Raw genomic sequence first — 15,412 nt, forward strand, 5'->3', positions numbered from 1 at the left:
TGCACCCTCTCCAATCTGGGACCCCTCAGGGTATGTCCTACTGCCGGTTTAGGGCAGTCAGACATCCCTCTCACAATCCGGGACTGCTGGCTCCCAACCGCTCACCTGCCTGCCTGCCTGATTGCCCCCTAACCACTCCTCTGCCAGCCTGATTGACACCTAACTGCTCCCCTGCTGGCCCGGTCGCCCCCAACTGCCCTCCCCTGCCAGCCTGGTTGCCCCTAACTGCCCTCCCCTGCAGGCCTGGTCCCCACCAACGGGCCTCCCCTGCTGGCCTGGTTACCTCTAACTGCCCTTCCTTGCTGGCCTGGTTGCCCCTAACTGCTATCCCCTGCAAGCCTGGTCCCCCCCAACTGCCCTACCTCCCGTGCAGGACCGGTCACCCCCAACTGCCCTCCCCTGCCAGCCTGGTTGCCCCAACTGCCCTCTCCTGCTGGTCTGGTCACCCCCAACTGCCCTCCCCTCCCAGCCTGGTCACCCCTAACTGCCCTCCCCTGAAGGTCTGGCACCCCTCCAACTGCCCTCCATTCCCTGCAGGACCGGTTGCCCCCAACTGCCCTCCCTCCCCTGCTGGCCTGGTTGCCCCCAACTGCCCTCTCCTGCTGGCCCAGTCGCCCCCAACTGTCCTCCCCTGCCAGCCCAATCGCCCCCAACTGCCCTCCCCTGCTGGCCCGGTCGCCCCACTGCCCTTCCCTGCCAGCCCGGATGCCCCCAACTGCCCTCCCCTGCTGGCCCAGTCACTTCTAACTGCCCTCCCCTGCCAACCAGGTCGCCCCCAACTGCCCTCCCCTGCCAGCCATCTTCTGGTGGCCATCTTGTGACCACATGGGGGTGGCCATCTTGTGAGAAAGCATGATGGTCAATTTGCATATTACCTCTTTATTATATATAGTTTGAAAATATTTTTTCCATTCTGTAGGTTGCCTTTTCATTTTGTTATTTTTTAAATATTTTTATTGATTTCAGAGAGGAAATGAGAGGGAGAGAGTTAGAAACATCAATGATGAGAGAGAATCATTGACTGGCTGCCTCCTGCACACACCCTACTGGGGAAAGAGCCCACAACCCAGGCATGTGCCCTGACCGGAAATCAAACCCTGACTTCCTTGTTCATAGGTTGATGCTCAACCACTGAGAAACACTGGTGAAGCTTTTCATTTTTTTTTGATTAATTAAATCTTTATTGTTCACATTATTACAGTTGTTCCTCTTTTTCCCCCCATAACTCCCCTCCACTCAGTTCCCACCCCACCCTCCTCCCTCATCCCACCACTGTCCTCATCCATAGGTGCATGATTTTTGTCCAGTTCTTCCCGCATCCCCCTCTTTACCTTTTTCTTCTTCTTCCTCTTCTTAAAGGATGCCTTTCAGCATTTCATATAATACTGGTTTGGTGGTGATGAACTCCTTTAGCTTTTCCTTATCTGTGAAGCTCTTTATCTGACCTTCACTTCTGAATGATAGCTTTGCTGGATAAAGTAATCTTGGTTGTAGGTTCTTGGCATTCATCACTTTGAATATTTCTTGCCACTCCCTTCTGGCCTGCAAAGTTTCTGTTGAGAAATCAGCTGACAGTCGTATGGGTACTCCCTTGTAGGTAACTAACTTTCTTTCTCTTGCTGCTTTTAAGATTCTCTCTTTGTCTTTTGCTCTTGGCATTTTAATTATGATGTGTCTTGGTGTGGTCCTCTTTGGATTCCTTTTGTTTGGGGTTCTCTGCGCTTCCTGGACTTGTAAGTCTATTTCTTACTTGATTCTTGCAGTCCTCTAGTCTGCTGTTGGGATTCTGTATAATATTCTTTATTTCAGTCAGTGTATGCTTAATTTCTAGTTGGTCCTTTATCACAACCTCGAGGGTCTCATTAGATTTCTTGTAGGTCTCATTAAGTTTATCGGCAGTTTCTAGAAAATTCTTGAAAAACCTTAAAAGTGTGGTTTTGAACTCTATATCCAGTAGTTTGCTTTCCTCCATTTCTGTCATTTGTGTCTTTTTTCTTTGTCTCCGCATTTTTTATGCTTCCCTGTGTTGATACTGTGGTTTTCTGTGCTAAGTGTCCTCTAGGGCCCAGTGGTTCAGCCTCCCCAATTACCCGAGGAGGACACTCTTGGTGCACCCCCTTGTGGTCTTTGTGCACAGTCTTGTTGTAGTTAAGCCTTGATTGTTGTAGGTATCACTGGGAGGAATTGACCTCCAGGCCAATTGGCTGTGAGAATCAGCTGTGTCTGCAGTGGGAAATCGTCTGTGCTGGAAACACCCCTCCTGGGCAAGACTTGCTTCAATGGGGCTTTGGTGCTCACTGAGTCTGCCCCCTGAGTGTGTCCTTTGTGGTTCCACGGAGCTGCAAACTGGATGGTCCCACTCTGACCTCTTGGTACACTGGCTCCTGGATCTCTAGGGAGGTGCTAATCTAGCCTCTGCCTTAGGCTATCCAGCAAAAGCCTCCCTGCAGGGCTTGGGCGGGGCAGGGCCCACGGGATCAACAGGGCAGGGCTAGTAGTTATGGTTGCTCTCAGTCTTGCCCTCAGAGGCTCTGCTTCTCAGTGTCCCGGTAATCGCTGCAAGCACCTCCGAGAGAAAGCTGCCCTCGAGTTCCGACCGATGCCAGACAGTCCCGCTTCTCCCGTGTGAGTCGGGGTCCCCAGAGACTCGCCCGGAACTGGAGCTCAGAGCCTGAGACTCCCTCCCGATTGAAAACGACAACTGGGCCCTTAGCCGCCAGCCCGCTCCGCATGTGCCTCTGTACCTTAGTATTTTACTTCCGCATTGCACCTCCTCTGAGTCTCAGTGTGCTTTTCTCTTTCCTTCTAGTTGTAGAATTTCCACTCAGCCAGCCTTCCTGTGGTTCTAGATGATGTCCTTTCCGTCTTTTAGTTGTATTTTTGAAGTGGTTGTTCGAGGCAGCAAACTCCGGTGTTTACGAATGCCGCCATCTTGGTTTCCCCGTATTTTTTTTCGAAGCTTCTCATTTTGTTGATAGTTTTTTTTTCTCCTTTTTTGCTGTACAGAAGCTTTTTAGTTTGAAGAAGTCCCACTTATTTATTTTTGCTTTTGTTGTTTATGCTTTGGGTGTCATATAAAAAAATCATTGTCAAGGAACTCTTTCCCTGTGTTTTCTTCTAAGAGTTTTGTGGTTTCAGGTCTTATATTTAAGTCTTTAATTCATTTCAGGTTAATTTTTTATTAGTAATACAAGATATGGGGTTCAGTTTCATTCTTTTGCATATGAATACCCAGTTTTCCCAACATCATTTACTGAAAAACCTCTTTTCTCTATTTTGTATTCTTTGCTCCCTTGACCAGTATTACTTGATTGTATATACATGGGCTTATTTCTGGGCTCCCTATTTTATTACATTGTTATATATGACTATTTTTATGCCAGTACCATACTGTTTTGATTACTATAGCTTCGTAGTATAATTTGAAGTCAGGATGTGTGAGCCCTTTAACTTTGCTCTTTCTCAAGATTGCTTTGGCTATTCAGGATCTTTTGTGGTTCCATAAAAATTTTAGGATTTGTTTTCTATTTCTGTATAAAGTGCCATTGGATATTTGATAGGGATGTTAAAGTAAAAAAAAAGATATCAGTTGAACCTGATTTTCTCCCTTCTCTCTTTTTATGATGAAAAAATGGTTTATCAAAAGGGAACTTTTACATACAATAGTGAGGCAGAGGAAATTGAGGTTAGGACATGGTAACTCCTAATGATGTGACTAAGAATATGTCAGTGGGAAAAATTTGAAACCAAAAGGGTTCTATAGTGGTTCTCCTGTTGGTCAACTCTGCCTGAGGCCACACTTCCAAAAGGAAAAGGAATCACAGAAATAAAAGTATCAGAAGGAGTCTTGAGATACCTATATGCCTTCAGGCAGATAAATATCTGAAATCATTCAGGATAGATGGTATTTTTTAAAAAAATTAGGTTTTGAAACTTTATAAATTGACCTTATTTTGTTGGTTTGTCATTATACTACCAGATCCCTTCAAAGAATAGTCATTCCAATTTATGTGGAACCCAATGGCCAGTTCCAGGTTCCTTAATAGGAAGAAAAATATAAAGACTTGTATACCATACTTAATGTTCTAGAAGATGATTTGGGGTAATTCTATAAACTGTGGAAGTATTTAAGAATTTTTCATAAGCATCACTTTTCAAAATTTTTTATTTAAATTACTCTTCCAAAATTACAAATTGGTATGTTTTCATTACAACCATTAAAACAATACAAAGATCTATAAATAAAAAAGAATTAATCTCCTCCTTACCCTCTCTTTTCTCACTTCTGCCTCCTGGGGTAATCAAGGCTAATAACTTGGTATTTATTCTTTTTCATGTTTCTTCCTAAGCATCACTTTTTATGTTTATCATACAGGTGTTTGTTTCGTCTTCTTGTTCCAAAAGTTTCTGAAATGCCAGAATCTGAAAACAAGTAAGTTATTTCAACAGAAATGATGTATTCACCATTAGAATAATTATAGTAGTTTTCAATATAAACCTTATATTGAGAGAAGTATAGTACAGTGGGTAAGATCAATATAAGCTTCTGGGGCCAGTCTTCCTGGCTTTATCTCCTGGCTCTGCCACTTATAGATGTATGACCTGAGCTTCTGTTTCCCCATATGTACAATGGGAATAATAATAGTACCTACTTTATGGGGTTGCTGTGATAACTGGATGGGTAAATACATGTAAAACACTTAGAAGAAGACTGCTAGGCACTTACTAAACCCTCAACAATGTTAGCTATGATTTCATTATGATATTGCATCTGTTTCCTTCTTTCTTTACAGGACACTTATATATAGACATATCCCTTACTTTCCCACAGAAACATATAACCTGGTTGGCTTGTTGATTCTGATTCAGTATCAGCTCAGCTCAGTATTCACATATCTTTCTGCTCATAGTTTCTATGGCATAAGATATCAAAAACTTAACAGTTTGTGGAAGAATTGGGTCACCAATATTTTTCATTTACAAAATTCACTACCTCCTAATGATTTGAAAGAAAACTCTATTCAAGGCTTTGATTAGTGATATCTTTCAGAGAAATATTCCCATGTCTACATTCTCTACGCATACAAAACTCCGCTTTTTGTGCATCTCTACTTCACTTTTTCTTTATATATTTGTACCTGGAGACAATATATTTTTTCAGCTAAATTGTTTGAGAAATATCTGTGACTGAGATAATATAAGTTTTGCCTCTTTACTGGTACAGGCTCTATGAATCCATGAGTAGGGAACTCAAACCACAAAAAATATACTGAGATCATTGAAAATTTGATTATTCACCAAACACTTGATGATATTAAGAACTTATTAATTTTAAGGCATATAATGGTAGTGTGGTTATGTTTCTTAAAAGAATCCTTGTCTTTTTTAGACACATCCTAAAATATTTATGGATGAAATGATGTGATATCTGGAATTTGCTTCAGAATAATATGGTAGGGGAAGGAGTTGGTGGAGGGTATCATTGAATTGATTAATGATGAGTTCATAATTATTGAAGCTGAGTGATGGATACATGGGGATTCACTTACCTGTTAACATATAAACATCTTTGAAATGTTCTACAATAAAAGGTTAAATGAACAAAAGAAACAAACAAATAAAATAGAAACACTCATATATACAGAGAACAGACTGATAGCTGTTAGAAGGGTCGTGGGTTGGAGGGCTGGGTGAAAAAGGTGAAGGGATTAAAAAATCTCATAGACACAGACAACGGTATGGTGATTACCCAAGGGAAAGGGGCGTGAGGGGAGATAGAAGAGGGTATAGGCAGGGATAAATGGTGATGGAAGGAGACTTGACATGGGGTGGTGAACACACAGTACAATATACAGATGGTGTATTATAAAATGGTATACCTGAAACCTATATAATTTTATTAAACAATGTCACCCAAGTAAATTCAATAAAAATGTTAAAAAATAAAAAAGGAAACTGAGTAACTAAACTTTGATAGTTACTAGATTGTAAGAACTCCTTGATTCTCTGAAACCTCAGATAGTATTTGACACATAATAGTCACTCGATTTATTTAAATGATGGAATAGCTGTTCTTTAAAAGAAGATTTTTATCACTAGACTTACAAGTGCTTCATAGCTCATGTAATTGTGACATAACAGTCAAACCCCACTCATTAAAACCTACTTAGATTAAAGAATACTTTATACCCTTATTGTTTTCCTTTGTGTGTGTGTGTGTGTGTGTTAATCCTCACTAAGGATATTTTTTTCCATTGATTTTTAGAGAGAGAGAAAGGGAAAGGGAGAGAGAGAGGGAAATATATATGTGAGAGAGACACATTGATTGGTTGCTTCCCGCACGCATCCCGATGGGCTAGGGATTGAACCTGCAAACTAGGTTTGTGCCCTTGACTGGGAATTGAACCCGAGACTGGCGCTCTAACCACTGAGAGCACAGTTCAGGGCTACACATTGTTTTCAAGTAAATATAGTAATAAAGAACATTTGCTAGCAGTGTTTTCAGGTAGAGATCAGGACCTGATTTAACAAATTGATTGGACTAATTTTTTTCAAAAGCCTAATTCAGTGGCAAGAGACAGAATGGAATTCTAGTTTCAACTATTTCACTAACTTCTGGTTGACCTTAGGCAATAACAACTTATTTAACTTTTCTACGCTTTATTTTCTTCACCTGTTAAATTAAACTAGACTGGATAATTACTAAAGTTCCTTTCTCATCTAACAATCCTATGGTTTTTTAATGAGCAGTATCTACCTAAGTATTAATAAATTTGTGTGCTAAAATTATAAAAGCACTTTGTCTCTTAAATAAACCATATATCCCCTTTTCACATCCTCATCATTTGTATCATTTATTTTCATTAATGGACAGTTCCTAGATTATTTTATGTAGTCACTGAATTAAATAGGGAATAAGGTAACTTTAGCTCAGCTCAAATTCAAATTAATAAAATTTACTGTAAGAAGTTACTTTATATAAACTAGAATTCTGATATTTATCCCCGAGAAAGCTGCTACTTTTCTCAAAGCACAGTATTTATGATATAATACTAGACCTTCTCCTGATATAGCCAGTCTGATAATATGCTCTACCCTATTCCTATAACCTTCCTTACTTGAGTTTGCCAATACTTTCATATTCATTCCTCTGTTTAAGTAAAACAGAATGATTTCCTCTATTAAAATGTGTATATCCCTTAAAGAAGCTTGACAAAGGGTCAAGAGACATGGGTAGTAGTCTTGACATTGTCATTATTTTTATGACCTTGGACACATCATCCCCCCATTTCCAGATCTGTTTTCTCTGAACGGGATAAGTGTTTTTTAAACTATATTCCTCAGAACCCTGGAAATTCTGTGGCACTGACTCAGGGACTTTCAGGAAGGTGAGGCTCTAAGCCTCCATCCACCACTGGTTCAACCAGAGCAGCTACACTTTTATCTTTTCTTGTATATTAGACTTCTATAAAATTTTATTCGAAACAAGGGTTTTAATTTCTCCTCTTCAAACAAACAAAAAAAAAAACACCTTGAAAATCAGAGCGATCACTACCTACTCTCAAAGTCTATGGCCCTGTAATATAAAAACCTTATCAGTCATTGAAATCCTTTGTTGAGTGTAGGTGTAGAAGAGGAAGAGAGAAAAATATGAATGCACTAGGGATGAGGAACAGGATCCTATAGTGGGGAAAAATAGTGTTGAAATGACATGTTGGAGCCTTGAACAACAAACTTCCCAATTTTGCAGTTTTGCACAGCTCTCAGGCACAAATAGGGTCTCGTTGTGTTACTTTTCTATAGTAGGAAAATATTCTTTTCTTTATTTTTTAGAAAGAAAGAAATGGATAGACTTTTGACTTGCTTGAATACAGGTAAATATCTCCTTGGTCATTTTCAGGCCTTCTTGCCCTTATCCTCTATTAAATTTTCCAATTACCTTGAGCACACTGACTAAAACTTCATGTCTGAGTTAACATTTGCTTTTGTTAACATTTGTCACATCAATCTACCTTGGATTCTTTATTCACAAGCAGAGAGAAGTTTGTCATCCCTAACTTCCATATGCAAATGTGATTTCAGCTCTGTTTCTATCCCAATTTGTTTTAAAAACATTTCCTTCCTTCTCTCCCTTCCTCCCTCTCTTTCCCTCCTTCTCTCCCTCCCTCCCTCCCTTCCTGAATTGAAAAGGTGAAGAGGGATCAAGACAAATAATGTTCTGAACCCTGCTTGTTTTCATGTCCTCTGAATCAAATTCCGATTGTTTACTGTTATTTTGAAGCTATCCATCTATCTACTAGTAATTCCTCTCTGTTCCCTTCATTCAAGCTATCCCAACTTCATGCTTTCTTACGTGGTATCTCCCTTTGGCCTAACAGGTCTTCCCATGTCTACTGCTCACATACCTATTTCCTTATATCCAAAACACACCAAAAGCTCCACAGCTTAGAAATTCTATTCTATTTATTGCAGTAGTTCAATGTTATACTTCAAATACCTGACAACAGGTGTTAAATATAGCAAAGTAGTTTAGAAACCAAAGCTTTTCAAAAAAGAATAACTTTGCTGGTTGGCAACCTTTTCACTCAGAAGGGCATGTGTGTATGTAGTAAATGCTTTCTGGTGACATCATGTTCTGGTTCTGAAATGTGCTTGCTGTGGGAGCTCAATAAATATTATGCCAGCCTATCGATACTCTTCCAGTTCTCAATCTCCATTGCAGTATTTTTAATGATTGTTCTGACTCTTTATTTCCTTACATGTAAATCATATATTTCTACCTCAGGTTGTGAATGATTGCATTAATTTAATTTATAAATCTCTCCAAAGACATGTTTGTTCCTCAAAGTTTGAGTTAACAGCTTGCTTCTTGGAGCTTGGTAATGCTTTTCATCATTTTAATTACTTTTGATATGCACCCATGTGCGCGCGCACACACACACACACACACACACACACACAACACAACTTTTGTAAATTCAAACTCTTATTCGTCTGTTTTTAAAACTGGATTGACAACTTTGCTAGAGTAAAAGACCTTAATTAATATCAAATTTGCCTATTTGATGCAGCCCTCCTGAAATTTCCTCAATTTTTTGTTGGAGAAGACTCGACTTCAGACTCAAGGATTAATGAAGCTCACTGGTTTAGGAAAATAGGTAAAAGAAAATTCTGTGACTATGGGAAATATTATGGAGTGGTAGAATCAACAGATGTAGATTCAAATTTTAGCTCTTTCATTTGTATCTATGGGTACGAGGATAACTTGCTTTATCTCAGGTTAATTATTTATAAAATGAGAACAATTATATATACTTCATAAGATTATTAAGGGTTGTAAATGAAAGTATATGTACCTGGAACATAGTAGGTACTCAATAAATATTAGTTTTCTTCCTTTTCTATAGAATGGCTCTAAAAATAAAATGATGAATTGTAACTGCAGATCCCCAAGGTTATGCTCCTAAACTTGGTCTAGAATGCCCAATTATTCTCTAAATATGATTCATCAAAGTAAACCATATTCAACAATATAGATGAATCTTACAAACATAATGTTGAGCAAAAGAAGCCAGATATTGAGTACATATTGCAGGGGTCCTCAAACTACAGCCCGCGGGCCACATGCAAATACAAATATTGTATTTGTTCCCATTTTGTTTTTTTTTTACTTCAAAATAAGATATGTGCAGTGTGCATAGGAATTTGTTCATAGTTTTTTTTTTAAACTATAGTCCGGCCCTCCAACGGTCTGAGGGACAGTGAACTGGCCTCCTGTTTAAAAAGTTTGAGGACCCCTGACATATTGTATGATTCCATTTATATATGATAAAAAAATGACAACAGGCAAAACTAATTTATGGTGTTAGAACGCAGGATAGTGGTTATCCTTGAGGGGGTTGGACTTTGAAGAGGGTTGGTGGCTTGGCTTCTGGTAATGATCCAGATCGTTCTTTATTAGTTACATGAATATATATTCGCTTTGTGAATATTCATCAAGCTATACAATTATGAATGTTGTGGAAGCAGTTACTACAGTGATAAATAAACAAGAGCAATTAAGCATCAATATCACAAAGTGGACTGATTCTACATGGTCCTTTTTCTGCTTTATGGCATTTGCTGGGGCTCTAATCTAGGAGAAAAGGGAATAAATACAGCAGTCTAGTTTCTAAGAAACTTATGCAAATAATGGAAAATAAACATTTAAATTATAGGAAGGTTCAATGACTTTTATTTTTTGAAAGTTTGAAAAGTTACTTTCCAATACTTCATTTACTGAATTTTAATTTTGACATTCCAAGGTAAAGATCATGCTGAATGTTACCTAATGGGGGCTTCCACTGCTCTATGGAAGATACAAATCTTTCCAGCAGTTCAACCCTTGATTCTAGTGTACCATGTTCTTTGCTAAATTTTAAATTATTTTCACCAATGCCAATTGGCGAGCTCATTGGTAATCCTCATTTTTTAGGTGGATTTATGCTAAGAATTTATTGTATATATCCTAGTATTTTGGATTTTTTTAAATTAGCTCTACCTCAATTGGTCATTGGCCTAGAATTGAAGTCTCTAAATTTACCTGGAAAAAACTTATCTAAAAACTAAAGTTAGCTTTTTTAACCCTGAGAAACCTCTCATTAGTATATTAATATTAAAATGTAGGTAGGTAGATTAATATTAAAATGTAGGTAGGTAGATATATATATATATATATATGGCTAAGTAACCGACCAACCATCTGTCCGACAGACCAACCGGCCGGTACATATGATACGCACTGGCAATCTAGCCTATATAATAAAGAGGTAATATGCAAATTGACCCTCACACCCTCACATCACAAGATGGCTGCCCCCATGTCATCACAAGATGGCCGCCCCCATGTTGTCACAAGATGACTGCCCCCACATCATCACAAGATGGCTGCCCCCCATGTTGTCACAAGATGACCACCCCCACATTGTCACAAGATGGCCAGCAGGGGAGGGCAGTTGGGAGTGACTAGGCCTGCAGGGGAGGGCAGTTGCTGGGGACCAGGCCTTCAGGGGAGGGCAGTTGGGTGTCAATCAGGCCAGCAGGGAAGTGCTTAGGGGGCGATCAGGCTGGCAGGCAGAAGCAGTTAGGGGCAATCAGGCAGGCGAGTAGTTAGGAGCCAGCAGTCCCGGATTATGAGAGGGATGTCCCAGATTGGAGAGGGTGCAGGCTGGGCTGAGGGACACCCCTCCAGTGCACGAATTTTGTGCACTGGGCCTCTAGTCTACACTAATAAAAGACAAACATGCAAATTGACCGTACCTTCCCTACACCTTAAGCCAATCAGAGCGACTATATGCAAATTAACCCAACCGAGATGATGGCCGGCAGCCACGGAACTGGAGCAAGCAGGAGGTTTGGTTGCCCCAATGATGGAGGAACCAAGCTTCCCGCTTGCCTTGGCCCCGGCTCTGAGCTCCACTCAAAGCAACAAAGTTTCAATTATAGAAGATAAATAAACCCCAGATACCTGCTTTCAACCGGCCGTGGCCACAGAGCTGGAGCAAGCAGGAGGCTTCCCTCCCGCCCACCCTGGCCGGCTCTGAGCTCCTCTCAAGGCTACAAAAGTTTCAATTATAGAAGGTAAATAAATCCCAGAATTTAAAAAAAAGAAAAAAAGGAGAGGCTGGGAGCTTCCATCGTTGGGGGGCTTGGCCAGCCTAAAAACGGCCTTCAGCCCCTCACCCAGACTGGCCAGGCACCCCAGTGGGGACCCCCACCCTAAAGGCGGTGTGGCCATCCTGAAAACAGGCATCAGCCCTCACCCAGGCTGGCCAAACAACCATGGGGTGAGGGTCCCCAGTTGGGGGGGTGCTTGACCAGCCTGCAAACAGCTATCAGCCCCTCACCCAGGCTGGAAAGGCACCCCAGTGGGGAACCCCCACCCTGAAGGAGGTGTGACCAGCCTGCAAACAGCCATCAGCCCCTCACCCAGGCTGGCCAGGCACCCCAGTGGGGACCCCTCACCCTGAAGGGGTTGTGACCAGCTGCAAACAGCCATCAGCCCCTCACCCAGGCTGGCCAGGGACCCCAGTGGGGACCCCCACCCAGAAGGGGATGTGACCAACCTGCAAACTCCCATCAGCCCCTCACCCAGGCTGGCCAGGCACCCCAGCGGGACCCCCACCCCTGATCCGGGACAACCTTCAGGGCAAACCAGCCGGCCCCCACCCATGCACCAGGCCTCTATCCTACATAATAAAAGGGTAATATGCAAATTGATCCTAACAGCAGAACAACTGGGAATGACTGGTCACTATGACACACACTGACCACCAGGGGGCAGACACTCAATGCAGGAGCTACCCCCTGGTGGTCAGTGCACTCCCACAGGGGGAGCTCTGCTCAGCCACAAGCCAGGCTGATGGCTGCCAGTACAGCGGTGGTGGTGGGAGCCTCTCCCGCCTCCTCAGCAGCGCTAAGGATGTCTGACTGCAGCTTAGGCATGCTCCCCGCTGGCAAGTGAACATCCCCCGAGGGCTGCCGGGCTGCCAGAGGGAGGTCTGACTGCCAGCTTGGGCTCGATCCCCCAGGGAGCGGGCCTAAGCCAGCAGGTGGATATCCTCCGAGGGGTCCCAGACTGCAAGAGGGCATAGGCTGGGCTGAGGGACCCCCCCGAGTGCACAAAATTTTTGTGCACCAGACCTCTAGTATATATATAAAAGCCAAGCGACTGGAATGACCAGAACAACTGTTCACTATGACACACACTGCAGCCAGCCAACCAGCTCGACGGGGGTGGGGCCGGCCACCCAACCTCCCACGGGTCCTCCCCCTGGCTGGCTTGGCCCCCAATCAGCACCCCACACCCCATCGAGGGCAGGGCCAGCCGGCCAACCTCCTGAATCCCCTCCCCCAGGCTGGCTGGCCCCTATCAGCCCCAATCGGGGCATGCTGGCTGGACCCCACCTGTGCATGAATTTGTGTACCAGGCCTCTAGTTTAAAAATAAACATTGGCTGGCACATGCACAATACATATAAAGTTTCTCTCGGAGGGGATTTTCGACAACATCTCAGTGTTGTACTGCATGTTATGCGATCGGCCATAGTACAAACGAGTTTAAAATACTGTAGTGTTTGAGGATGTTTCAGATAGTTGTCTCTAAAACAAATATGAGATCAGAGGATTCTGCTTATAGCAAATGGTTAGTAAAACTTGGAGATGGCAAACTTAAGAGCAGTTTTCATTTAGGAATGGATATTATTGAAATCCCTCATGAAATTATTTGTAACGGATCTATTATTGAAACTATCTTTGGAAAGCGTATATCTATAGATAATATTGAAAATATATCTAAATGTGCAATTCTTTGTCCTAAAAATGAGCATGTTCATAAATTAAATGAAGAAATTTTGGATATACCCGATGGAGATGTTCACACCTATTTGAGAGATAATTCCATCTATTCAACGGATGATGCCAAAATGGAAAATTTTCCCATCGAATTTCTTAATAGAATTACTCCTTTGGGAATAAATTAAAATTGAAAGTAGGTGCAACCATCATGCTACTGAGAAATCTTTATTTTATTTTACTTTTTTTATTAATTAAATCTTTATTGTTCACATTATTACATTTGTTCCTCTTTTTTCCCCCCATAACTCCCCTCCACCCAGTTCCCACCCCACCCTCCTCCCTCACTCCCCACCCACTGTCCTCATCCATAGGTGCATGATTTTTGTCCAGTCTCTTCTCGTATCCCCCTCACCCCTTTCCCCCCCAAGAATAGCCAGTCCACTCCCTTTCTATGCCCCTGATTCTATTATAATCACCAGTTCATTCTGTTCATCAGATTATTCACTTGATTTTCAGATTCACTTGTTGATAGATGTGTATTTGTTGTTCATAATTTGTATCTTTACCTTTTTCTTCTTCTTCCTCTTCTTAAAGGATGCCTTTCAGCATTTCATATAATACTGGTTTGGTGGTGATGAACTCCTTTAGCTTTTTCTTATCTGTGAAGCTCTTTATCTGACCTTCACTTCTGAATGATAGCTTTGCTGGATAAAGTAATCTTGGTTGTAGGTTCTTGGCATTCATCACTTTGAATATTTCTTGCCACTCCCTTCTGGCCTGCATAATTTCTGTTGAGAAATCAGCTGACAGTTGTATGGGTACTCCCTTGTAGGTAACTGACTTTCTTTCTCTTGCTGCTTTTAAGATTCTTTCTTTGTCTTTTGCTCTTGGCATTTTAATTATGATGTGTCTTGGTGTGGTCCTCTTTGAATTCCTTTTGTTTGGGGTTCTCTGCACTTCCTGGACTTGGAAGTCTATTTCTTTCACCAGGTAGGGGAAGTTTTCTGTCATTATTTCTTCAAATAGGTTTTCAATATCTTGCTCTCTCTCTTCTTCTGGCACCCCTATAATTCAGATGTTGGTACGCTTGAAGCTGTCCTAGAGGCTCCTTACACTATCTTCGTATTTTTGGATTCTTTTTTCATTTTGCTTTTCTGGTTGGGTGTTTTTTGCTTCTTCGTATTTCAAATCGTTGACTTGATTCTTGCAATCCTCTAGTCTGCTGTTGGGAGTCTGTATAATATTCTTTATTTCAGTCAGTGTATGCTTAATTTCTAGTTGGTCCTTTATCACAACCTCGAGGGTCTCATTAGATTTCTTGTAGATCTCATTAAGTTTATCGGCAGTTTCTAGAAAATTCTTGAAAAACCTTATAAGTGTGGTTTTGAACTCTATATCCAGTAGTTTGCTTTCCTCCATTTCTGCCATTTGTGTCCTTTTTCTTTGTCTCCGCATTTTTTATGCTTCCCTGTGTTGATACTGTGGTTTTCTGTGCTAAGTGTCCTCTAGGGCCCAGTGGTTCAGCCTCCCCAATTACCCGAGGAGGACACTCTTGGTGCACCCCCTTGTGGTCTTTGTGCACAGTCTTGTTGTAGTTAAGCCTTGATTGTTGTAGGTATCACTGGGAGGAATTGACCTCCAGGCCAATTGGCTGTGAGAATCAGCTGTGTCTGCAGTGGGAGTTCGTCTGTGCTGGAAACACCCCTCCTGGGCAAGACTTGCTTCAATGGGGCTTTGGTGCTCACTGAGTCTGCCCCCTGAGTGTGTCCTTTATGGTTCCACGGAGCTGCAAACTGGATGGTCCCACTCTGACCTCTCTACTGAGAAATCTTAATAGTAAATGGGGTCTTTGTAATGGTACTAGATTTATTATCAAAAGATTGCAACCTAACATAATCGAAGCTGAAGTATTAACAGGATCTGTGGAAGGAGAGGTTGTTCTGATTCCAAGAATTGATTTGTCCCCATCTGACACTACTCTCCCATTTAAATTAATTTGAAGACAATTTCCCATGATGCCAGTATTTGCGATGACTATTAATAAATCACAAGGACAAACTCTAGACAGAGTAGGAATA

The 15,412-nt window shown here is 41.7% G+C and overlaps 1 protein-coding gene across 1 annotated transcript in view; it reads left to right on the top strand.

Moving 5' to 3' along the window:
• Window positions 1–15,412, top strand: part of TEX11 (testis expressed 11) — a 404,641-nt gene that overhangs the window by 297,705 nt on the left and 91,524 nt on the right. The window contains 3 exon segments of the mRNA XM_023765080.1: window positions 4,376–4,432; window positions 7,834–7,874; window positions 9,072–9,158. Of these exon segments, the coding sequence (XP_023620848.1) occupies window positions 4,376–4,432; window positions 7,834–7,874; window positions 9,072–9,158 (185 nt within the window).

The sequence above is a fragment of the Myotis lucifugus genome, unplaced genomic scaffold (assembly GCF_000147115.1).
Source record: "Myotis lucifugus unplaced genomic scaffold, Myoluc2.0 scaffold_4, whole genome shotgun sequence".
NCBI lineage: Eukaryota > Metazoa > Chordata > Mammalia > Chiroptera > Vespertilionidae > Myotis > Myotis lucifugus.